General features: G+C 37.2%; 1 protein-coding gene across 1 annotated transcript; it reads left to right on the forward strand.

The window, feature by feature from the left end:
• Positions 1–2,335: 2,335 nt before the first annotated feature.
• On the forward strand, positions 2,336–25,848 carry LOC128625680 (SEC14-like protein 1). Its single transcript, XM_053654257.1, has 15 exons — positions 2,336–2,462; positions 7,083–7,232; positions 8,713–8,844; positions 9,268–9,396; positions 9,942–10,146; positions 10,368–10,477; positions 11,945–12,134; positions 14,783–14,871; positions 14,958–15,028; positions 15,110–15,281; positions 16,437–16,571; positions 17,042–17,176; positions 19,563–19,808; positions 19,948–20,093; positions 20,587–25,848. Exons 1-15 carry the CDS (start codon positions 2,400–2,402, stop codon positions 20,690–20,692), a joined length of 2,079 nt encoding a protein of 692 aa, XP_053510232.1. The 5' UTR covers positions 2,336–2,399; the 3' UTR covers positions 20,693–25,848.
• The last annotated feature ends 194 nt before the right edge of the window (positions 25,849–26,042 follow it).

Below are 26,042 nucleotides of genomic sequence, written 5' to 3' on the forward strand. Positions count from 1 at the left end.
TGGAATGCCAGTCTAAAACAGAGCACAATACACACATATTCATTTACATCTAGGGGCAATTTAGCATACCAACACCAATTTATCTACCAGCCTGTTTTTGTGAGGTGGGAGGAAACCAGACAACCTGGTCCATGGAAGAAATCCATGTGAGCATACTATATGGGGAATATACAAAATGCCACACAGGCAGTAACCTGAGTTCAGAATCAAACCGGGGATGCTGGAGCTGTGAGGCAGCAACAGCACCTTTGAAGCACTCTTAAATACTCACCAATTTAAGGCTTTCTGTACACTGCTCTTATTCTTATTTCTGATATTTTTGCATTTCAGAGCAAAACTGTACTGAAATTTTCTCTGCTTTAACTCTTAAATGGGTTATGTATCCTGGGAGATGCAAACACTTGTCAGGCTCTGGGGGGGAGTAATGATTTGTTGGGCTTAATTCCAGTGGAAAACATTGAAGAGTGGGCTGGCTCAAGTTCTCAGGTCATGTGACTTGATATCAGCACCGTGCCATCAACACATTGTCACAGTTTCCCCTTCAGGCAACGCGCTGGAGAGCATGTGGGTGCGCGCGTGCACAAGCAAGGTGCGCGAGCGCCCACTCTTTGAATGTTGACAACCGTGACATTGTTTACTATGGACATGTGCATTTGTTATGTTTCTGTTATGTCTCCTCCCTGTTCTGTCATTGGCTGTTGTATGAGTGTGTGTCTAGATTGGTGTCAGCCGTCAGCACTTAACGCGCTGATTATGTTTGTATATATACCGTGTGCCTCCCAGCACACGGCGTGGAGTATTAGTTTAGATTCGGCACAATAGATAGTCATAGTCATAGTCTTAGTTATAGTATATGTTAAGTTCCTTGTTAGAGTTATTTAGGTTAAACTTTAGATTTAGTCCACGCTGGTTTTTCCGCTCCCAGTTCTATGTTTCTTGTTTTGTATCTTGACCCTGTTTTCCGTGACCGCGACCTTGATTCCTGCTTTGCCCTGTTTATGCCTGTTTGCCGATCGCCTGACCTTTGCATGTTTTTGGATTATGTTTTGGATCACGATTTGGATTTACCTGCCTGTGTCTTTCTTAAATAAAACTGTTTAAATGCATTTGCATCTGTCCTAATCTCCCTTACGTCTCGAGACGTGACACACATCATCTTCATTAAAAACAACATGGCGGCATACAGTGGCAGGACCACTGATTTGGCAGTAAATGTCCATTTTCAAATAAGCTTACAATATTTTGAAAAATATTTGCAATATTGTGTTAAATGAATGCTAATGTGCAGGAATGGAAAAATGCTAAGAAATTATACTTAAGTGAAAGTATTGATAATGTGTTAAATTCTTACTCAGTTAAAAGTGGAAATATACAGCCAAAAAATGTACTCAAGTGAAAGTAAAAAATTGCTCATTTTAAATGTACTCAAACATTAAAAGTAACATGTTTTTTAATTGACTGGATACTGAGCCAAGTCAATTATAAGGCAAATTACACAAATATGCTTCAGCTCAGAAGTGAAATCCAGTCTTTAGTTTGTCTTAAAACTTTCCACCATTATCTTGATTGTTGTCATGGCCTGCATCTCAAATTGAAAATGACCTTACTATTTAGAGTATTACAAACTATTTACAAAGTATTTACTAACCCACAGGCTCCAGAATTAAAAAAAATTACATCGGGTTTGACATTAACTGTAACAGAGAAATTTATATTAGTGCTTTAAATAATATTTGGGAAATTTCACATTCCCCACAAAACAATTCAGTTTCTTTGATATTTATGTATTTTCAATATTTCAAATGTCTTACAAATAAGAAAGCAAAAAAGAAACCCTTTATTTCATTATTGCCTTATTGCATTTCTTAAATTGTGCTTAGTGCTTAATCAAGAAAATAATGCATTCTCATTCTGCAAAAGATAACATTAATGTATCAAATGGTTTTATTTGGAACTCAAAGCCTCACCTACTGGTCAGAATATGTATGAACACATCTGTTCTTTTTTTGTTTGTTTGTTTTTCTTTAGGAGGAAATAAATCCCTTAGACTAGCTACTACCTTAAAATGCTTGTGCTATGAAGAATCTGCAAAACAAAAAGGAAAGTTTAGAAAATTCTCATTTAAATCACAGGTGTTTGCTTTTTGCTTTTAGCCTACAAATTAAATGATTAATTCATTCTAATTATATCCTTAAAAATACATTTTAAAAAGTACAAATATTACTTCCTACTCCCAGAAAAATTTTCTTTAAAGGGCATTGCCTTATGACATGGCAAGTCATATGACATGGCTCAGCTTACTTACACAACACCTGCAGTTCAGCTGAGAGGACTGCACTCCTGACTGTAATCACCTTGTCAGTGCCTCAGTGGAGTTCACCAGTGGAGAAGCTACAGCCATGGTGCAGAAATATCAGTCACCAGTGCGGGTTTACAAGTACCCCTTTGAACTTATAATGGCGGTAAGTGTGGTTTTGTGTCATCATGTGTTTATGTGTGTGCAGGAAAACCAGAAATGTTTTTTTGTATAAATGTGTGTAGTGTGTGTGTATACGATATAGTGTATCAGGTTTAAGGTAGCAGAAGGGGCTATTGCAACTACAAAGTCAATGTACTGTTTTTTTTGTTTTTTTTAATCCATGTCGCTGTTTTAAGGTTTGCATTTGACTCACCCTTGTATAATAAATTAATTGTTACTGTTTGTAAGAGTCTTATGAAACATGAACTAACCCAAAGTCTGTCCCATCTGTTTTACTCTGTGTAAATTCTCTCTCTGTCACTTTATGGTGCTTTTTTCTATGGCTTTTTATGGTCTTCTATTGGCCCAGTTACTGGGTTGCTTCCAATCTGGGTGAATATTTAACCTCAGCACCTCTAACATCTGCCATGCGAGAACTGGGTGAACTCTGCTCTAGGTTCAGTAGAAAGCTTGGTGAAATGAACATGGAGCAAATCTTTATTTTTTTCCCCACTCGAAATATAGACTATTTAAAATGTCTTGGCAGACATTGAGAAATGTCTAGGCGTGTGCTTATAATGTGATGTGATACCACATGTATGATAATGCTGTCATTAGTTGTTAGCCAGCTTTTTTAGACAGTGTTTGTACTCTTGAGATAAAGTCCTATTTGGAAGGCAGAATAAGGACATTTGTCTACAAAGCTTCCTTATTTAAGACAAATTTCAATTCAAGGCAGCACTGTGTGTGTTTCTTGGCAGAGAAAATATCACATTTCTGTTCACAGTGAGAGGCTTTAATGACAATTTAAAACCATGGTAGGTAGAATTATGTCTTCAGTCCAGTGCCTTAGAAATATTGTAAACCATGATAAAAGGAAATATGTGTAGCTAAAATATAGAATTCCAAAAATACCTTATAATAACTAAGTAGACAAAAGAAATCCTTGAAAGTGATATGATATTTTTTAAAAAAATATTCTTGCAGCTTGCCAGTTAAGACTTCATTGATCCAGTGAAGATCTTTATCACATTTTGTCAGTTGTTAAATTTACAGCCCTGACACTGTTCATTGCTCTATTTTGCCTCCTTGCAGAATAACAGAGACTTGCTCTTTCCTAGAATCTTTCCAATCAATTATGACAAGTTTAACTTAGACTCTAAATTAATTTGATGAGTATTTATCTAGCTGGTCCCAGCCTGTGGGCTGTATATTTGACAATCCTGGTCTATGTGCTAGTCAGTATATAGCTAAAATGCATGTATGACATTGAAAGTGAGCTAGCTTTCGAGATGTCGATGATTGTGTGTGGTCTCTAATAAGAATGGGGCACTGTATCACTGTATATAGATTACTGAGCAGAACAAAGTTGCTATAGGCAAATTGGCGGTATGAAATTTTACACAGCTGAAATTAGGCTTTCTTTACACTCTCTGCATTATTTAGACTGGTTTTTAAGCTACTGTTGAGTTTGATTAGATTTGGCAGGAAGTGCAGCCTCAAATGCTATTGGCTGTTGTCGAAATCACTTGAGCTGTATGGCTTCTGTTTCAAAAGGAAATGTGTCAACATATAGAATCAAATACAAGCTCTCTAGCTATTTCATGTGCACTTAAAAACTGTGATGGTGTGATAAAATATTGCATGGCATGGTAACTCAGAGTTTTACATTACATTACATTATATTACAAATGAGCAATTTCAGGGAAAATTTATAGCAGTACAAACAATAAATGTCATTCCTAAGAAAGTTAGAGTGTTTTTGGAACACCAGCTGGTGGACTCTGGCTATACTGATAAGAACATGTCCATTTTATTGTTCTCTTCACACCACACTGCACAGCAGGCTATTTCACAGCACACTATCTTCTTTCTCAGTGAGCTGTCTGTATTTACTGGCACTTAGTATTGTTATGAAATCAACGTTGCTATTACTTGTGTAGTCTTATTTCATGTTTGTAAATCTGTTGAACAATTCTTTTGTTGTTTTTTTTGTTGTTGTTTTTTTCTTAAAAATTGAGCAGACTGTAGAGACATGACAGTTTCAGCACAGCACAGCAGTGTTTACTTCAAGAAACGTTTCATAACAGCTGTTTTGAAGGGTTGTTGTCCATCTTGACAAGCAGCAGTGTTATGTATTGATCACAGCTAAATTGACGGCTGTGGCTGTTAGGTGACCACTTGGAGATAAGCTAATGATGTTTTTGGCTAGATTGTATAAATATATATTGGCTGTTCAGACTCACATAAGGCATTGTTAGATTAAGTCAGTACACTGCAATGTCAGTACACCTTAAATCAAACCACAGACCCGATGTTGAGTCCATGTCTCAAGGGCCAGAGATTCTCAAATCACTTGTTAATAATTCTTTTCACAGAGTGCACAGAGTGCAGGAGTTAGCTAAGTTCTGCATCTAGGTAAATGTATGTGTTTACACTTCTAAACTAATCCACACAGCCCCCTAGACAGTTGATTTCTGTTGTCCTGCATTTCCTAAAAGCACTGAGGTAGCTAATCATGGCTTTGCTGCTCTGATGGGAAGTGAAAATAATAAAAATATAAACTAGCTGAGGGGACTGTGGGGAATATCTATGGAGTATAAAAAAATATATCTATAAAAAATCAGACATTAATAGCCTAACACAGACTTGAATAATGGATCTTTCAGTAACAGATTCTGGTGGTGTACTAGTGTTATATTTATGCTACCATTTAATAATGGTAATTATTCTTAGATAATATAATTACACAATTCTTATTACTTCCAGGGTGCAATTGTATTGAAGAGATCTACCCAATTTATTGAAGCTTATACCACAGCTCCAGTGAATATTCTGATTTGTCAGAAGGTGTTTGTTAATTTTCTGATAAAGAGCCATAGATTTTCTGGTAGAGAGCAGAATTCATGTTTCCCTCAATTCTTGCAAGTTGCCCAGATCCTGAAGCAGCGAAGCATCCCCACACCATCACACTTCCACCACGATACTTGACTGTAGGTATGATATTCCTTTTTGTCGAATTTTATGTTTGGTTTATGCCAGAGGTAACAGGACCCCTGTCTTCCAAACAGTTCCATTTTCAACTCATCAATCCACAGAACATGCTTCCAAAAGGTTTGAGGATCATCAAGGTATGTTTTGGCAGAATTCAGATGAACCTTAATGGTCTTCTGGGTTAGCAGTGGTTTTTACCTTGCTCTTCTTCCATGGAAGCCATTTTTGCCTAGTGTCTTTCTGATAGTGGAGTCATGAACAGTGAGTGACCTTTATTGATGCAAGAGAGGCCTGTAGTTCCTTTGATGTTGTCCTTGGCACTTTTGTGACTTCTTGGATGAGTAGTTGCTGTGCACTTGGAGGAATTTTGGAAGGTCGGTCACTTCTAGGAAGATTCAATACTGTGCCGAGTTTTTCCATTTGGATATTATGGCTCTCACTGTGGTCCTTTTGAGTCCCAGAGCCTTTGAAATAGCTTCCCAGACTGATGTATTTCAATCACATTCTTCCTCATCATTTCTGGAATTTCTTTCAGTTTTGGCATAGTGCGTTACAGAGTATCCTTTAACCAACTTGATGCTGTTGAAAAAGTTCTATTAAGTGTTGATTTGATTGAACAGGGTTTGCAGTAATCAGGCCTGGTTGTGTCTAGTCCAGCTGAACCCCATTATGAATGCAGTTTCATAGTTTTGGGGAATTAGTAACTATGGGAGCAAATACATTTTCACACAGGCCCAGTTGGTATTGAGTAACTTTTTTTTCTTTAATAAATACACTATCATTTATTTAAAAACTGTATTTTGTGTTTACTCAGGTTGCCTTTGTTTTATCTTAGATTTTGTTTTAATTTCTGAAACAATTTAGTATTTGATATACACAAAAAACAGAAGAAATCAGGATGGGCTAAATACTTTTTTACAGTACTGTATACCTAAATATTTCATAATATGGCATACTATAACAGATTAGCCTTTCTGTGAACATTATTGTTTAAATATGTGCATGTCTAAAGAGTTACAGTTTAGAACAGGAAAACTGTGCTCAGTTGCCCCAGAATTGCATTAGCTGTAGCTCTGTACTTAACAGTTGTCACTTGACCTTTTATTGTTGCAGTCTGAACACAAAAACAACTAAAGTATTTTGTCAAGTAAGATAGAGGCCTTTAGGATCAGACTAGAAAAAAAAAACGGAGTATTGTGTATGTCTCATATATCTCCAGGCAGCCTACAAAGCAAGGCTCTGCTGTTTAATGAAAGCTTTGGGGTAAATATAGACAGAGAGACAGCATGAGTAATTGCCTTATTCACATAAGCTGTAAAGTCAGCTATATAGAATAAAACTCAAAAAACACAGTAGAATTCCAATAGTTTATTTAAGTTTCATATTGTTTTAAGATTTGACCTATTAATAATGTAAAGTGAATTCTGATATCAAAAGGCCAAAGCAGGTAAATAAATAAATAAGTAAATAAATAAACATAGACAAACAGTAACAAATAAATAAACATAGACAAAGTCTTTATATGAACTTGTTTACAGATGCATATGGCATGAAACCAAGTCATGAGCAAGATTTCAGTATCTATATTTATATCTGTATCTATGCCTTGTGCTTGTATGCCCTTTCACAGGCCTATGAGAGAAGATTCCCAACTTGCCCCCTCATCCCCATTTTTGTGCACAGCGACATCATCAGTGAGAGACAGAGTGAGGACGGAGCGACTCATGTAATTGAGCGCAGGTGTACTATTGATGTAGAGGCCCCTCGATTGTTGAAAAGGGTAATTCTGTTCCAAAAATCAAAGCTCACAAACTACAAACTACAATGCAACATGAGACAACTGTACATGAAGCCAAGATAGCCAATTTAACTGGGGGAGACTTTTACTCCACATTTTGCATTATAATATCCTATATGTACAATAAAATAAAACTTTAATCAACTTTAGTTCACTACCATGAACAGTCTTCATTTCACTGATTGTGAAAAATGAGTTACATTTTGACATGGCATATTTAAATAATAAAGAAAACACTCTACATGAAGCAAATAAATACATACAGTAACTAGAGGTTACAGTAGAGGTTCTCAGATACTGCATAGCAAGGGTCTATTTAACTGTAAAATACACCCCCCCCCCCCTGTTAAAGTTAATAAACATTATTTAAATATGTACAATAATATTCTGTTTATCTATTTGTGACACGGAGCGTTGAACTGAACTTTCCACCTCCATGATGCATTAGGTCTAAGGTGACATTATTTAAAGACTGAATTGTTTTTCAGTTTGGTGTCTGGATTAAACCTATTCTATTCAAGTGACCAGTCTAATGACCAAAAGGCTAATAACTATAAGAACAGGAAAAAAATATGACTTTGCTAATCCCTCTGCTCTATATCTGCAGTCTTATACTTGGTAATTTGGTCTTAAAATACATCTCATGATACACTTGAACACATTGTTAGTGGTGTAACCTGGTGTTATCGAGGGCATTGGTAGCTCAGGGTTTAACCTGGGGTCATCGAGGGCATTGGTAGCTCAGGGTGTAACCTGGGGTCATCGAGGGCAGTGGTAGCTCAGGGTGTATCCTGGGGCCATAGAGGGCATTGGTAGGTCAGGGTGTATCCTGGGGTCATAGAGGGCAATGGTAGCTCAGTGGTTAAGATGTTGGACTACTGATCGGAAGGTCATGAGCTCAAATCCCAGTACTGCCAAACTGTCACTGTTGGGTGCTTGAGCAAGGCCCTTAACCCTCAACTGCTTAGTTGAATGAATGAGATAAGTGTAAGTCGCTCTGGATAAGGGTGTCCACCAAATGGTGTAAATGTCATCGGGTGTTTTGGCTCTTTCAAGATCACGCACCCTCGCCCAGGAATCCAAGCTGGAGGTGATCAGGCCTGGACTTTTATCCAAGTAGCTAATATTCTATAGATTACCCTGCTCATCCTTCAGCCGTGCTAACATGTCTAACGCAACCAGAACCATAGGCCTCCCCATCTATATCAATTCCCACTTCAACCGTTAAGGCTTTATGTACATTAAGCGCTTAATCTACAACAATTTCCACTCTTTACTTATGATTTACTGATTTTGTGATTTACTGTATGTGTTAATTCAGTATTTATTATTTATTATTTTTGTAGTTTATTTTACTTTATTGTTGACTTCCACACACACAGAACTATACTGAATTCAAATTCAATGAGCACAGTTATAATGCAATTAAGAAACCTACATTTTAAATCTTGAATACCTACAGATAGCAGGGGTGGACTACCTGTACTTTGTGCAGAAAAACACACTGGATTGGCAACAGAGGAGCCTGCATATCGAGACCTACAATGAATCCTTTTCCACCAGGGTGATCGTGAAAGAGTACTGCAGCTACACGGTCAGGAATGCACACTACACTGGTTAAATGACTTCAAATGAATTATGAGGCGTTCAGACTTTTAGAGGACATTTTGCTAGTGCAAATCTTGACGAGAGACCCAAATGCACCTTAATTAATTCATGAGTCAGATAGTCTAGTACTTATAATTTATCTCTAGTTTCAGAGTATGTATGAACCAAAAATGATCTTCCTGTGGGTGAGTTAAGGGCTGAGTTAGAAGTCATTGCTTTGTAGCAGTCACTCTATTTGCTTACCTTGGACACATGACGTGCCACTGCACTGTACAAACATCACAATCAGATCTGCAGAGACCTGCCCTGTACACTGAAACACAAACTCCATGTAAAATATCAGTTGCCAAAATGTGTGGTTGAGGGTACAGTTTACGTCATCTGTCCATGTCCAATAATCTCTCCACAGGTGCACCCAGAAAATGAAGACTGGACATGTTTTGAGCTGTCAGCCAGTATGGACATGAAGTCTTTTTTTGGATTTGAGAGTACAGCAGAGAAGATTGCTATGAGGCAGTATGGTTCCAGTATTAAAAAGGTGTAGTATAAAACAGTTTAAAAAAAAAAAAAACAGCCAACAGAGTACCTTCTTTTACTGAGGTTAAGCTTAGATTTAGGTGTAGGCATTGTATTAATCAACTATATACATAATTGTTCCAATAGCAGAGCCTTACAAGGATAGTAATACAAACATCTTTGTCTTTGTATTTGTGTGTGTGTGAGAGAGAGATTGAGAGAGACATTTTTTTTATATAGGTAACACAAAAAAATAAATATTTTTACTAAGAGGAGTGTTAGTAGCTACCACGACATTGCTAAAGAATAATACAGTGCTCCTACATCCTTAAATATTGGTTATGAGTGACACACAAATGATTAGTTAGAGATTAATTGATGTGTTGGTTTGTCATTTACTCAGCCATGACATTTACACAGCAGTTCCTGAACACTGCACTACAAGCCCTTCTTTTTGGTACACGCCATAAAGATGTCTTAGGTGTTTTTATTTTTCCGTTTGCATCCATGTTTCTTTTTGTATTAATGATGTATGGAAATCCTGGTCTGTCTCACCTATTTCTACAGGGCAAGGAGATTATTGAATATTACCTCAGTGAGCTCAAAACAGAGGGTATAACTCATATACCTCGTTGGACTCCTCCTTCCACCACCACAGCACCCCCCCAGCCAACACTCAATGCAGCCGCTATTCGCACACACAAGTGCAGCAAAGAAGACAGTGAAAGAGTCCACATTAATCTTACAGAGAGGTTGCCTGTTTCTGTAGAAGGTAGACTAACAGTGCATTCCATATTTTCATTTGGACTCTGTTGAATAAAGACCAGTATGTAGTTCATTTTTCATTTAACATCATTTGATCAATGAGCATGTCAATCATTAGCAAAATGCAAAAAAAATGCCTTCTATCTAAACTTCAATAGCTGTTAGAAAGCACAATAGTGGATAATGTCTTTGTAAAAGAAGTTTTTCTTTGCATTGTGATTATTGCAGATAAGTTAGATGCAGATTACATCCTACATTATCTAGGAGAGCTGAGCCCTCTGAATGAGAGTTGCTTCATCCGCCTACGGCAATGGCTGCAGGAAACACACAAGGGAAAGGTAGGGAAAGGTGACATGTACACTCACACACCTTTAAGCTGAGTACACACTGCACAATTACTGCATGTACATAACTGGTGCTCATTAAGTGCAATAAATGCCCAGAAAATGAATATACTGTATAAAATACATAAATAATGGGCACAAGATTATAATATTAGAATAAACCCAAAACATTAAACTCACTAGGCAGAGCTCCAGAAAATATAATATAGATAATTTTCTTGACCAGACTCAGTTTTAACAAAATGGGAGGAACCAGAGCAGGGAGGAAATTATTCATATCAAGCCAGTACTAAAAACTGTTATACAGTTTGTTAACTAGGGGTAAGGGGATGGTATGGGATATATAGTGAGGTGACTGGGATGAGTGAAAAGGAGAGGGATTGGTGAGGGAGGGTTTGGAAAGAATGGGGGAGGGGGATGGTATGATTGGGATGGGATGATTGAAGAGGGATGGGATATGTTTGAGAGGATTGGGATGAATAGCGAGGGGGATCGAGATGAACAGGGAGGAGATTGTGATTAGTGAATAGCAATGGAATGTGTGGGGGAGGGTTGGGATGAATAGGTGAGAGGGCTGGCATAAATGGGTGGGAAATAAGATGAGTAAAGTGGGATGGAATGAATGTAGAGGGGATTAAATACAGTGAAGATAAATAGGCAGGGCATTAGGATGATTGAAGGGAGATGAGATGTGTAAGGTAGGAGTTGCGATGAATGAGGGAACAGTTAATTAGGCAAAGAGACTGGGATGAATGTGTGTGTGTGGGGAGGGGGTATTAAAATTAAGAGGGGTGGAATGAGTGGATAAGTGGAAGGAAGCCAACTAGGATTAATGGTGGATTGGGATGAGTCAAGAGATATGGAATAAGTGATGGAGGGTTTGAGATGAATAGATGGGAGAATCATTTCATCTATCCATCTATAGTCTCATCTATTCATCTCAACCTTTCAATCACACATCCAATCACTCTTCATTTCAATCCTTTTGCCTTATTCATCCCAAGCCCAACCCTTTGTCATTCCATCCTTAATGGATGGTTATGATGAATGGGATGGGTTGGTTGAATAAGGGAAGGGTTTGAGATCAGTAGTTGAGGAGAGTGGGATGAGTAGGAAATTTGGTGTGGGGAAGAGGAAAGAGGCTGCAAGAAAGGCAACAAGACTGAAATTATTAAGAAAAAATGAATACAATGGACCCCTGCCTGAGGGCCTCCTAGCTGTACTCATCTATGGTATGAGCCTCTTTTATAGACAAGGAGTAAACCAGAGAAGCTGAGAGTAGTTGCAGATGGAAGCAGGTCAGTAATGAAGTTCCAGGGGCTGTGCAGTGAGAGTTTCTGTTCCAATCTGTTTTTTTTTTATTATTCTATAGGGAAAATCTATTTTTTAATGGGGTTAGTTAATCATTGTCTTAAATGTGGATTTAACCTTACTATTCTTACCTATGTCTATCTATCACAGCTCCCTAAAGACCAGCATGTGCTACGGTTTCTGCGCTCACGGGATTTTAACGTAGAGAAAGCTCGAGAGGCATTGTGCCATACACTAACCTGGAGGAAACAGCATCAGGTGGACTTTCTGCTGGACTCATGGCAGTGCCCACAGCTGTTGCAAGACTGCTACACAGGGGGATGGCACTATCATGACAAAGGCATGAAAGTTTAAGACCTTCTGTATGATGTAATAGTGTCTAAAAAAAAAAAAAAAAAACATATTTATCTAAGTGAAATAAAATCTAATCTAGGGTCCTCTTTTATAAAGATGTGTAGAATAATCCTACAAGTCAATGTTTCATTATTTTCTAAATAAATAAAAAATATACTTGAAAAAAAGCTTGAATTTTCCCAAGGTCAAGTAATGCAACTGAAAAATGGATGCAAGTGCAGTAAAAGGGTATTTATTGAGAAGCAGGCAGACAAATCCAAAACATGAATCAAAACTCATACGGTAAACAGGCAAAGGTCAGGCAATCTAGAAACAGCTATAGCAAGGATAATCCAAAACACGTGAACTAGGAGGTCAAAAACAGAAAGCCAAAAACATGGGACAAAGGCTCAGTAAAGACAGGTGAAGAAACTTTGAATAATACCTTGTTCTGGACAAAGACACACAAGGGTTTAAATATACCAACTAATCAAAGGTTAAACTGAAAACAGGTGTGAACAATAACGACACATGAGGGAAACAACCAATGACAATACAAGGGTGGAGACAGGATATGAATCAAAACAAAAACACACATGGCAATGTAAACATACATGGCAATGTAAACACACATGAAAATGTGGAAGCGCGTGTCAAAGCGCTATTATGTCTGTTATGAAAACCTTGACATACTGTATCACCCATGGGAGGACCTGGGATGCCGCGTCGTCAGCCTCAGGAGGGAACAGAACTTGGGAGCCATGCCGTCGGCCTCAGACATGAGCTGGACTTGTGAGGTTGCATCATTAGCCTGAGGCAGGAACAATGCTTGGGAGACCATGCCACTGACCTCTGGCTGGAGCTGGGTTGAGGATACTGCCCTGTTGGCCTCTTGAAGGAACTCTGCAGGAGAGGCCATCCTGCTGGCCTCTGTCTGGAGCATGGCTGAGGGGATATGTGAAAGTCCATTGAGAAAAATGAATCGAGTCGAGCTCTGCCATGGTTATCCGGGCTTGAAGCCCCTCTCACTTTCCTGCTGCATCCATGGTGGGGACAAATTATCCAGTCACGTCAGACACGCAGATAAATCCAAAACATGAAACAAAACTAGGATAATCCAAAACACGCAAACAAGGAAACAGAATATGGTCAAAAACAAGAATTCAAAAACTCAGAACAAAGACTTGGTAACAATAGGTGAAGAGACACTGAAAAATAATTTGCGCCAAACAAAGACACACAGGGTTTAAATATACCAACTAATCAAAGGTTAAGCTGAAAACAGGTGTGAACAATAAGGACACATGAGGGAAGCAACCAATGACAATACTAGGGTGAAGACAGGACATAAATCAAAACAAAAACACACATGACAATGTAAACACATGAAAATGTGGAAACACAGGTAAAAAGCGCTGCAGGCTGTTATGTATTCTTAGTGCCTTTGCATGCTGCTTTTGGCATGGGAGTAAAAAACCCTGACACCCAAATCCTTTCCACCCATTATTTGGTCTGATTATTAATCCCAAATCATTGTAAAGCTAAAGGAAGTAAGGTTTCTGAAGTTGACACTATGCAAATTAATCTTACGTGTACATCAGTGTGACTGTCACAATTACTGCGTGCCAAATGAGAAGGCAAAACCTCCAACAAATTTTAAAACAAATTTTAAATATCAGTTGATTATAATCATTCACTACCAAAAAGCTACCTCAGTCCTGATTTTTTTCTCCTATATAGTAAGTCTTTTTACTGTTTCACTCTCATTACACTTGTACACTCTCAGACTATTATTCTCTCTGATGGCTGTAGCTCCTGCCTATCACCGTGTATTCTGGCCTGTTTAGTGCCCAAAGAGAATGATCCTGGCTGGCATGTCCGAACTATTGTATGATGTATGAGTACAAATTTCCTACCAAAATCAACCCATTAGTAAATGTTATTTCATTTAATTAAATTTAATCATCTTCAAACACACCATTTTTCTGTGTTTTCTCCTAATTTGGACATCTGACAATTCCTGCCCACTACCTAGGTCTCCCCTATTACATGCAGCTACCAACCAGGGAAAGGGAAGGCTAGCATGTTCTTCCTCTTACACATGTTAAGCCTGGTGCATGTTTTTTTTGTTTTTTGTTTTTTTGTTATTGTTTTGTTTTTTTTTAACTGCTGCTTGTGCTAAGTTTCAGGACAGCTGAACACACTTAGATCAAAGTGTTACTCCCTTCTATCATGTACATGAGTTTACAGACACCACAGATTGACCAGAATCACACTGATTGACAGGGAGAGAGTATGCCATCCCTCCCACCCAGAGAGTATGGCCAATTGTGCTCTCTTTGACTCTCCACACGCTCACAAATGTCACATTGGCACTAAATAAACATGCCCCACAAAATGATGGAACAAAGAACCAAATCAAATTTTATATACATACATTTTCAATACAGTTTCACTGTTAAATCTATATACTGTGGCGATATTTTAGAAATACGGCCCCAAATGTATTATATGAAATATCCTTGACGTATCCTTATGCATAGTAGTGTAGTATCTGTTAGTGCATAGAAATCTAATACACCTACAGTATGTAAGGGAAACAAATTTTTTTGCAGAACATAGTGTAATTAGTGTTTCTGTTGATATGTTATGTAGATGGCTTACCTCTCTACATCTTACGGCTAGGACAAATGGACACCAAAGGACTTGTACGGGCTTTAGGGGAAGAATCTCTTCTTCGACATGTAAGTAGCACTGTATTAAACATACAGTATTTTTGGCATGAATAAAGTGCAACCATACTCACATATCTTCTTCTCTCCTTCATCAGGTTCTATCTATCAATGAGGAAGGTCTCAGGCGCTGCGAGGAGAACACAATCATCTTTGGTAAACCCATTAGGTAGGATTAATTCATGACCCTTGGCAATATATACAGTATATACACTATGGATGTCCTTAATGCATTGACATGTATGTGTAGTTGCTGGACTTGTCTGGTGGATCTGGAGGGGTTGAATATGAGGCATCTGTGGAGGCCAGGAATTAAAGCTTTACTGAGGATTATAGAGGTGGTGGAGGCCAACTACCCCGAGACACTAGGAAGGTTGCTAATACTGAGAGCTCCCAGAGTCTTTCCTGTGCTCTGGACACTGGTAAAAGCACACATGCATGCTCTGTACATAAGTCAGAAGTTATTTATGAAATTGGAGTCAATTGCAACATTTTGTACTGAAATACACTGCACACTCTATGCAGTAGGATTTAATATAAAGGTTTTTATATAATCAATTATAAATACAGTTATACTTAATTATATTTAGCAAGAATATAAGCACATAAATGTGTTATATACTAAAGCATAGAGAAAATTAATTATTAGCTCAATCATTATTAATTAGCTGAGTTTCATCTTACAGACTTACTTGGCTTCCTCCCACGGAATGGCTATGAGCAAATACGATAGACTGGCATCCCATCTAGGGTAGGGGAATTCCCTGGGTGAATTCCCCTACCTTATGTCCAGTGTTCTTGGGGCAGGCTGATTAGGATAATGCGGTTACTGAAGATGAATGAATGAATGAACTCAAAAGTGATTTTGAAATGGTTAACTAGCTAAATTGGTTTATGTAAACGTTATGAGCAAAAAAATTATTGCTAGGGTATATTTTGACCGCTTTGGCTACTGTGAGTGTATGACAAGTCAGTCAACAAAAGATTTACTTACACGTAGCCAGGACAAAGCTAACTAGTTTACTAGCTAATTGCTAGCTAACTGCTAGTAAACTAGTTAACATTGTCCTGGGTACATGTGAGTAACATTGCTAATGTTTGTTGTGGTATATTTTGATAGGGTTGGCTAAATAATCTGCTGAGAATTTGACAGTGCAAATGAATGCTTAAATTACTAAAATCCTACTTATGTCTACCTGGGACAAATGCAAGCTGGTTACCCAGCTTTTACCCAAAAGTTACCCAGCAGGTTAGCTATTTGGGATGTCAGGATGACATGAGGTAATTGTATTAGCTTATTCCCATACATTTATAAACCCTAGCTTTATAATAATCATAGTATTTTTTTCTTGGGCTTTTAAAAATGATTCGACATACTGTGTATACACATGGACATTATTTTTTCTTATTTTGACTGTCACTAAATGTCATCACACATTGATCCATCAGCACTAAAATGTCATGTGTTAATTCAGGTTTGCAAGGTGTTATTACAATCTCTGTAGCCATGGTTAATTAAATGTCATGTTTGTGCTCAAGAGCCCTCTGCATTATTGACCTCATACTCCATCCTCTAGATCAGCCCATTCATTGACGAGAACACCCGCAAGAAATTCCTCATCTACGCTGGGAATGACTATCAGGATTCAGGAGGCTTGGTGGATTACATAGACAGAGAGTTCATCCCTGACTTTCTTGGTGGAGATTGTCCGGTGAGTCCAGTGGCCAAGGATTGGTTGAAATGAAGGTGGGGCAGTAATGGATTATTCAATAGAAATGTTATAATTTAGTCTGAAATGAGGAAGTCATAATCATGGTTTTCCTCAACTTTGAGCTTCATATCTCATTTCCTCTTAGATAATCTGTACGTACAGTACTTCTGTCATGAGTCAATAATGAGATGCCAAGCTTAAGGTTATAAATTATATTAGTGCCCCAATTAAGCATTAAGCAATTCAGCATTGACATCATACATTTTTATACTGTTTCAAATGTCATATGACCATAATGAAGCTCACTTTAGCTTGAGCTGGAGTTTGTGAATTAAAATATAATAAGCATGTGTTCTGAATAGCACTGCACAAAAAAGTCTAATTGGAGCAAATGTGAAATGAATTTCCAGTCATGAATGAGTCAGGAATGCTGATCTGGACCGTATTTTGTGTCTCTGCTCCATGTGCAGTGTCATGTCCCGGATGGTGGCGTGGTCCCCAAATCTCTGTACCGCACACCAGAGGAGCTTGAAAATGAGGAGATAAAACTCTGGACTGAAACAATCTACAAAACTGCTAGTGTGTTCAAAGGAGCTCCACATGAGGTATTTCAGAGCTCTTGATGCAGTTCACATAGCAACCTACAACCCCTGAAATACTCCAAATCCCCAAAATTATGGAATCATCACACCACACAGCTCACCCATCTTTTTTGATTCGCAGCAAATAAACAAATGACAGATATGACTCAAAGCAATTTTTGTTTAATAGCTGAGGATTCTGGCTTCATAAAACATTCCTCAAACATATTCAATTTAATTGTTTTAATTAGTGGCATATTTTTTTCCAGATCAAGTAGAGGAAAATTTATAGAATCACTCTGTATTGAGGAAAAAAGTTATGGAATCATAAAAAAAAAAAAAAATCACAATTAGTACTTTGTTGCTCCTCCTCTGACTTTTATGATGGCCTGAATTCTTTGAGGCCTGGACTTCATAAATGAAAAACAATATTCTCTATCATGCAGGTTCCAACTTTCTCGAATAATGGTTGACAGATCAGCTTGACAGGATGGAGCCTTGTCATGGTCCAATTTGTTTAAGTTCCACCATAAATTTTCAGTCAGATTGAGATCTGGACTGTTTACTGGCCATACCATGAAGCTGATATGCCTTTCCTGAAGAAAAGCTTTAACACTCTTTGCTCTGTGGCAAGATGCATGACCATCCTGATAAATGACTTCATCATCACCGAACCTATTTTCTATGGATGGAATGAGAATAGTGTCCAAAATTTCAATGTACAACTGTGCGATTGTACGGTAGAGATCTCCCCTGGTTCTTTACCTGACATGTCCTCATATGTAATACCTGATATGATATTACCATATCATAAATGAGTAAGGGAATTTGATTGTTTTCTTCAGGCAATCATCTTTATAAGTTTCCTTAGAACAGCACCAAATGTTCCAGCATCATCTCCTTGGCCAATGCAGATTCGTGATTCATCACTGAATATCACTTTCATCCAATCATCCACACTCCATGATTGCTTCTCTTTAGCCTGTAACCTTGTTTTCTTCTGTTTAGGTGTTAGTGCTGGTTTTTGTTTGGCCTTTCTATTCATAATTTCAATTTCATTTGGCTGATTTCTTACAGTTCTGTCACAAACATTGACTCTTGTTTCCGCCCATTTGTTTTTCATTTGTTTTGTTGTGCATTTTCTATTTTCAAGGCATATTGCTTTGAGTTTTGTATCCTGATGTATGATGTCTTCCTTGGTCTACTAATATGTTTTCCTTTTATAACCTTCCCATTTTGTTTATACTTGCAACAAATTTTTAGACACATCTGACTGGGAACAACCAACATCTTTTGCCACACTCCATGTTGGATTTCCTTCTTGAAGGAGTTTTATAATCCTTTCCATTGTTTCAATTGACAACTCTCTTGTTGGCACCATGTTTCCTTTCAAAAATTCCAAGGTTAAGGTCTGAAAGCATCTCTTTTACCTGCAGACTAATTAGCATTTTTAGACATGTGCTGGTATTTGTTTTAGAAATGCAAATTACAAGGTGATTCCATAATTTTTTCCTCAACATTGAGTGATTCCATATTTTTTTCTTCTACTTGATCTGGGAAAAAATATGCCATTAATTAATGCTACTTAATTTAATTTAATTTGTTTGAGGTATGTGTCATGACGCCGGTATGTTCAGCTATTAAATAAAAATTATTTTGTGTCATATCTGTGATTTGTTTATTTGCTATGAAGTAAAAAAATCCGGGAGAGCATCCTGTAAATGTGGAGATTCCATAATTTTGGCCAGGAGTTGTAAGCTCCAGGTCTCGCCACGAAGTACATAAAATGTTATGGGGAATGGTGCCATCTGCTGGTGCTTAAAAATGAATGCATTAAAGCTAACAGTTAAAAATAAGTGGGTTGATGACTGTTTTCAAAACTTAAGTTTAAGATTTGCTAAATGGATTTGCTAGTGGTAAAATGCTAAATAATATTAAATTTCCAATATGAAATTTTATATTCTGGTCTGGCGGCATGGTGGCTTAGTGGTTAGCACGTTTGCCTTGCACCTCCATGGGCTCAATCCCACCTCCACACTGCATGCACAGAGTTTGCATGTTCTCCCCATGTTTCGGGGGTTTCCTCCGGGTCAGGTTTCCTCCCCCAGTCCAAAGAAATGTGTTGTAGGCTTAATGGCATTTCCAAATTGTCCGTAGGGTGTTTGTGAGATTGTGCCCTGCAATGGGTTGACACCCCATCCAGGATGTCCCCCGCCTTGTGCCCCAAGTTCCCTGGTATAGGCTCCAGGCGTCCCATGACCATGTGTATGATAAGCAGTATAGAAAATGGATGGATGGATGGATGGATGGATGGAGGGAAAGATATTCTTGCCTTATTTTATTTTATGTGTTATACTTGTACTGCTATTAAATGGTTTGCATTTTTTGTGTTCTCCTTTTCCATTGTCAGGTGCTGATTGAAATCACAGAAGCAACCTCAGTTATCACGTGGGACTTTGACGTGTGTAAAGGTGATGCTGTTTTCAACATATATCACTCTAGAAAAGCCCCACAGACTCAGAAGAGAGATACTTTGGGAAATCTGACTGGTCCAGGAGGCAACAATATGCAAGTGATTGAGAAGGCATGGATACTGGGGAAGGACTACAGCTTGGTGGAAACAGCTCTAACTTGTAGAGAGGGCGAGAGCATACAGGTAACCACAGATGTTACTTCACATGCGCTGATATTTTCTTACAGCCAATGTTTCAATAATGCCAATGCAAGCCAGTGCTTAAATAAATTAGTTTTATCTCCATTCCTGAATTACTGTCCCTGTGTCTCTTTTTCTGTAGGGCTCTCATGTAACACGTTGGCCTGGTTTATACATATTGCAGTGGTGCTTCCACAGCTCAGCATCTAGCTTATCCTCACTTCAAGTCTCCACACAGAAGTGTAGGGTGATGTACTACACCGAAGTGCTACACTCTGAAGACTTCAGGTTTGCCCACATGCTACCACAGAGTTAACACATGCAGTTCATATTTGAAAGGTAGCTTAAAGCAGTGGTTCTCAAAGTGAGATCTGGGCACCAGCAGGGGTTCCTGAAGTGGTATAGGAAAGGTATTTTACAGTTAAAGGAGTAAATGACTGAAAAAAGGTTTGATAATCCTTGGCTTTTGGGACACATCATTGTACTTTTGGGACACATCATTGCATGAAACAACTGTATAGAATACATTTGTGTTTAATTAAAAGTTAAAGGTTAATTCAACCCTCACTATATTGTTATAATGGACAGTTCTACATGAACACTAAACAAAACATTTCTCTATAGAAATGTTTGCACTTATTATGTGCTATTGGCGTGTGTGTGTGTGTGTGTGTGTGTGTTTGTGTGTGTGTGTGTGTGTGTGTGTGTGTGTGTGTAATAAATATATATATAAATTATGTGTAATATATATAATTTTTTATCCCATGTCATCATGTCTTAGGGGTTCTATGACAAGTCTGGAGTCCAGTCATAGTGGTTTCTCTCAGCTGAGCACCACCACCACCTCTTCTGGCCAGTCACATTCCAGTTCAGTTGCTTCACGGTAGAACATATGCCACATAAGAACGGTGATTGTTTAATACAAATTCTGTATAAAACATTGCACAGAATTCCATGCTGTTGTTACTTAAGTTGTTTGAATCATTTCTCATGTCGTAACATATAATAATCTGTAAATTTCTGCAAAAATGATGATGTTTTGTGATGTTGTTTCATTATTTCATAGACAAAAGTTACTTTATCTATACTTTTTTAAAAATTATTTGGCTACTTCATATGTTTATTCATTAAATATACTAAATACAGTCAGCTCCAGAAAAAAAATAAAGATGGTTATATAAAAAAAGGTTATGGAAAAAGTGTTAAGCTTAAGCTGACATTGAAAATATGAGATAATGTAATTGATGTAAATTTATTCGGCATATTCTTATGTTTTATTTTTATACAGTCTTTGAGCAATATTGTATTAAAGCTAGGTCCTATTTTTATTTAACTTTTTTATTTCCAGCTAAGGATTTTACTTCCTTTTGTTACGGCCCAGTCTAGGTTGGTTTCAGACCTCTTAAACAGTTATCCATGACTTCCTGTTTCATTGGGGTTTAAATATGAGATGACAAAAAGGCCAAATTCTCTTACTCATTCATCAACATGCAAAAGATTCAGTAATATACAAATAAGACAAAATGAGTGTATTCACATTTATGAATCAGACAATGACTATAAAAAAATAACTACATGGTCATATTCACTGTAAGATAAATAATTAATAATGATTAAGAAGTTCAAAACACGTGACGCTGTAATGAACCTGCCTATAAGAAGGCACAAGTGTATTTTGCCCTTCATATATAGTGAGGAAGATGGTTAGAGAGGCTGATGGCTGAAGTCTTGCAGATGGTAGTATTTTGGGGTCACCAAGTCTCTAAATCTGCAAATGACAGCACATGATGATATTTGAGAGGTGTGTCAGAAAGACCTTAGAACCTTCTTATGAAACATATTATCATGGATTCCAGTACCAAATGATTTTAAAACACAGGTTAAAACACAAGTGGCTGCTTCTGCCAAAAAGCTACACCTAGTTCATGGTTCAACGGCCACAGGTTCAAGCTTTTGAGCTCCCAATTTCCCTGACCTAAACAGCATTGAAAACCAGTGGGGTGAACTGAAGAGGAGAGTCCACAAAGAAGGGCCTAGGACCCTGGAAGATATGGAATTATTGTTATGGGATTATTGTGTAATGATGTGTGCCCTCATATTCTTTGCTCTGCATTCACCAGTCACCAGTATTACAGGAGAAGACGCCATACTCTTGTTGGGAAAGAGGGTTGTGCAAAATATTAAATGCAGGGGTGCCAATAACTGTCACAGGTGTGGTTTTGTTAAAAATAATTTTTAATTGTTTACTTTCTTAGGATAAATGTACTTCAATTAGAGGTTAGATTACTCTCATATTTTTGGTGTGAAATTAAGCTGAGTAACCACAAGAACATTAGATCTTAACCTTGTTTACCCATCTTTATCAAAAGTGCCAATTATTCTGGACCTGTCTGTATATTTATTGTGCAAGAGATTTGCTTCTTTGATGCCTGCTTTCACATTTACACTGGGAAGTGTGATTATACTTCTCTCCCACAAGATGGCAATGTGTTAAGCCTATGAACACATTGCCATTGAAATGAAAGGTTACTTGAGATTGGCTTTGATGCAAATAATGAGCAATGGGGTTAGGGTTAGGGAACAGTAAGTGTTCCTCCAGAAGCATTTTGTGGACTGTGGACTCTGCAAACTGCTGTGTTTGTTAGATAAGAACATTCCACAGGGAACATTTATTTGATATGTAGGAATATGTTAAGAGGTCTTGCATATTAAGACTGAGCTTGATCACCTAGATCTGACTGCCCTTTAGTTCCAAAGATACTATGTAATATACCCTAAGAGAATCAATATATGAAAGCTGACTCTCTCCACTGGGAGAGCTTGATCAATAGAATCGTTTTGCCTTGTTGTATTCTTTGGTTGAACAAATGTTGTTTGATTAATCTTAGAGGTGTGTTTGTGGAGATGTTTCTGAATGTGAAGGAATCATGCAATTACAGAGTTTGGAAAGAAAGATCACACCTATAATTCCTCCCTCTTAGTTAATATACAGTGGTTAATTGTTATATACTACCCTTTACTTTCCCCTCTCCTTCATGTGCTCCATAACTATTACTGTATCTTCACTGTGAGGGGTCCATTTTTCTAGCACAAAACTTTCTAAACTGAAACCTCACAAAATTTACAAAAAAGTTATTTTGATGAAAGTTATTTCTCTACAAGAACAAACTGAGCCCCAGTTCATATTAAGCTTTTTTTTATATACCTACGTTTGCTTATGTATATAGATTTAAATCCAGCCAGAATAAGAAAACTTCAATCCACCATCTTATTTTTTCCTTTATGAGTAAAAAGTCATGAGAAACCTGTGTTGCATATTATAGGGGTGCCAAACTTATCTCCTGGACGACTGGAGTACATCACACTATTTTTTAAGGTTCACTACACCTACAAATACTGACAATATACTGATCAGTTGAATCAGTAGTTTCTAAGTAGTAACATCATCAAACTGTGACAGGACTGAAGCTGGGCACTGTTGTTCTTGTTTTCAATATAGTATATTCAGTAAGTCAATTAAACTAGGACCTGTGCAACTTTCCTTACCTGAGCATACATAGATTCCCAAGTTCATCTGTAGGCCTATCAGAATTCAATTTTCTTATTGTTGCTCTGTGCATGTGTAGGTGGTGTAGGTGGCTTTTTTCTGTGTTGTTCCACTTCTAATTTATATTCAAGAGCCACAGGGTGGCTTTGCAGATTGATTTACATACTGTGTATACAAGCATAATTTCCATAAACTCATCAACTGCCTGCGGCTAAAGCTGGATACATTAACTGTCCATCTTGGTATCATCATTTCTCCTCCATGATCAGGGTCTACTTGTTATGCTGTATGTGAGAACCTTACAGGTGGACATATTCTTGTGCCTGTTGAGTGTTCAGCAATAGATCTTGCTTGCTTGAACATATCCTGATGTTTTTGGTTTAACAATGCTTGCTTCTTGGCACCAAAAGTATCCGCCTATATTGATCAGCAAGATCCACAGGTTACTTAGGGTCAACATTTTCAGGAATTAACGGTATCTGTTAGGCACAGCAAAATGTTCTTTACAAATGGTTGTCGCATTTAACATCATCGCATTTAGCCACTTTATCCATATATAAAAGGCTAATATAATTAACAGTGCTTAGCTATAGCTTAGAGCAACAAGGAAGAGAGACATTTAAATTGAGGAAGATTGGCCAAACTAGTGCCCTGGTCCTAAGCCAAGGTGTTTGAAGCCATTGCTATTGATTAGTGCATGGATTATAAAACTGTGCTGAAAGGGCAATGATGTCTTATCAAGATTCTATCTACAGCATTTGTACTCTGTAGCATAAAGCACTGGCACTGCACCAATACAAGACTCTTACACAGGAGTGGAAAAAGAGAGTGGAAAAAGAGAAATTTTACTGAAGTTAAAGTATAGATAGTGTCCCAAAATATGACTCAATTAAAAGATGAATTATCCATCTAAAGCATACTCATGTGAAAGTTAAGTTAATGTCATGCTAATATCAATGCTAATTTAATGTCAACCGCACCATTTGCTTGAAAACATCATTCAGTCTCTGTAAGTTTGCAATATTTACCATTAGCTAGAATTTGACTTACATTTGACATTTGCATTTATTCATTTAGCAGACGCTTTTATCCACAGTGACTTACAAATGATGAAATATAAGCAAAGACTTTCTGCTTTTTCAAATTAGATGAAGTTCATACCTTTGAAGGAGTCAAATAAGATGCCTCAAGTCTTTGCTTACTTCAGCATATTGAAAAATTCTACTGAGGTATAGGCCCAGGGGTGCTCTTCTTCATGTTAAACACTGCTGTCCCTTGGCATATCCATATTCAGACACAAGGATAGTTTTAGCACTAACCTGGTCCACATGTCTCCACATGCCGAAGTGTCCTTGGGCAAGACACTGAAGTTGCTCCTGATGGTAAGCTAGCGCCTTGCACGCATGTGTGGATGTGAATGGGTGCATAAGAAACAGTGTAAAGTGCTTTGTAGAACCGCTAAGGTTAAAAAGCGCTATATAAGTGCTGACCATATGTAGCATACAGTCTTTGGCTGGATGAGAGAAGAACAGGGACTATGATGGTCTAAAAAAATATAATGATTAAAAACATTTTTTTTTTTGTTTTACTCTGAATTGCAATTAAGTAAGAGTACAAGTATTTAGTTTCAATAATAGTCAAGTACATTCTAAATACACCCAAAATAATAGTTAACCATATTAGCAGTACAATTCCTCAAGTATTTTCCACCCTGCTTTTACATTCATATTAACACATTCAGAAATTATACTGTATAGTAACATATAGCACATATTGCAGGTCATACACTGTTAAAAATCCATTATGATACTGAAAGCTGCTTGAGAAACTGGACATTTTACACAGATAACTAACTATATTGCAGTGGTGTAGAATTTTCTACATTTCTGCATAAATATGAACTAAAAAGTCCTAAAAGTTTTAGGTCAAATTTATATAAATATATAGAAAATTCTGGCACCACTGTATTATTATTTCATTGTTTCAGTTTAAGGATTATAATTTAGACTGGCCTAATAACATAATGTTGAAATTTTTAATTATTAGAAATTATTTGTTAAAAGGATTTCAGGCAAGCCTGAGTCATGTTTAAAGTCTTTAGTTAGGATTTAATTTCAAATCAATCCAACTTAATCAGCATTTGTGAGTTTGGTTTCATAACAGTCAATAGATGGTCAGTGGGGTCACCTATTTTGTTGTCAGTTTGGTGTCGTTGTCATTTAATGCATATAGCACTTTGGTTATATATTATTTTTTAACATTGGTTACTGGCTGTTTATTTGAAGCTGCACTGGACCTAAGAGTGCCGCCTGCTACATGAGAAAAAAACATTGCAAAAGGTTGGAAAAGAAAGCGTTTATTAAGTTACCATCCAGATTTAAATTTTGTTCATGTTTTTTTCCAGACTGATATTTTACTCTAAATTGCAAGTAAGTGTAAGTCTGAAGTATATTCTCAAATAATAAGAAGAATTAAAAATTATTTTGCAACAGTTGAGATTTAAAGCATTTTCTTTATTTGTTCTATAAGAAAAAAAAACACACATAAATAAATACACAAATAAATAAATAAATGATGGATAAATAAGTGTACATTTTTTCAATTACATAGGTTATGAAACCACAGGAAAAAATACATAATTTTTCTCTCTTGATACTCATAGTTCTAATGAGGTCACATTTTAACTCCAT

This window comes from Ictalurus furcatus, chromosome 2 (assembly GCF_023375685.1).
Source record: "Ictalurus furcatus strain D&B chromosome 2, Billie_1.0, whole genome shotgun sequence".
In the NCBI taxonomy this organism is placed as follows: Eukaryota; Metazoa; Chordata; class Actinopteri; order Siluriformes; family Ictaluridae; genus Ictalurus; species Ictalurus furcatus.

Bases quoted from the DNA above. Each gene is read 5' to 3' on its own strand.
- LOC128625680 (XM_053654257.1), top strand. From the start codon at position 2,400: ATGGTGCAGAAATATCAGTCACCAGTGCGGGTTTACAAGTACCCCTTT. The intron at 7,233-8,712 runs GTAATTCTGTTC...GAATACCTACAG, and splicing joins CCCCTCGATTGTTGAAAAGG to ATAGCAGGGGTGGACTACCT. The intron at 8,845-9,267 runs GTCAGGAATGCA...ATCTCTCCACAG, and splicing joins AAGAGTACTGCAGCTACACG to GTGCACCCAGAAAATGAAGA.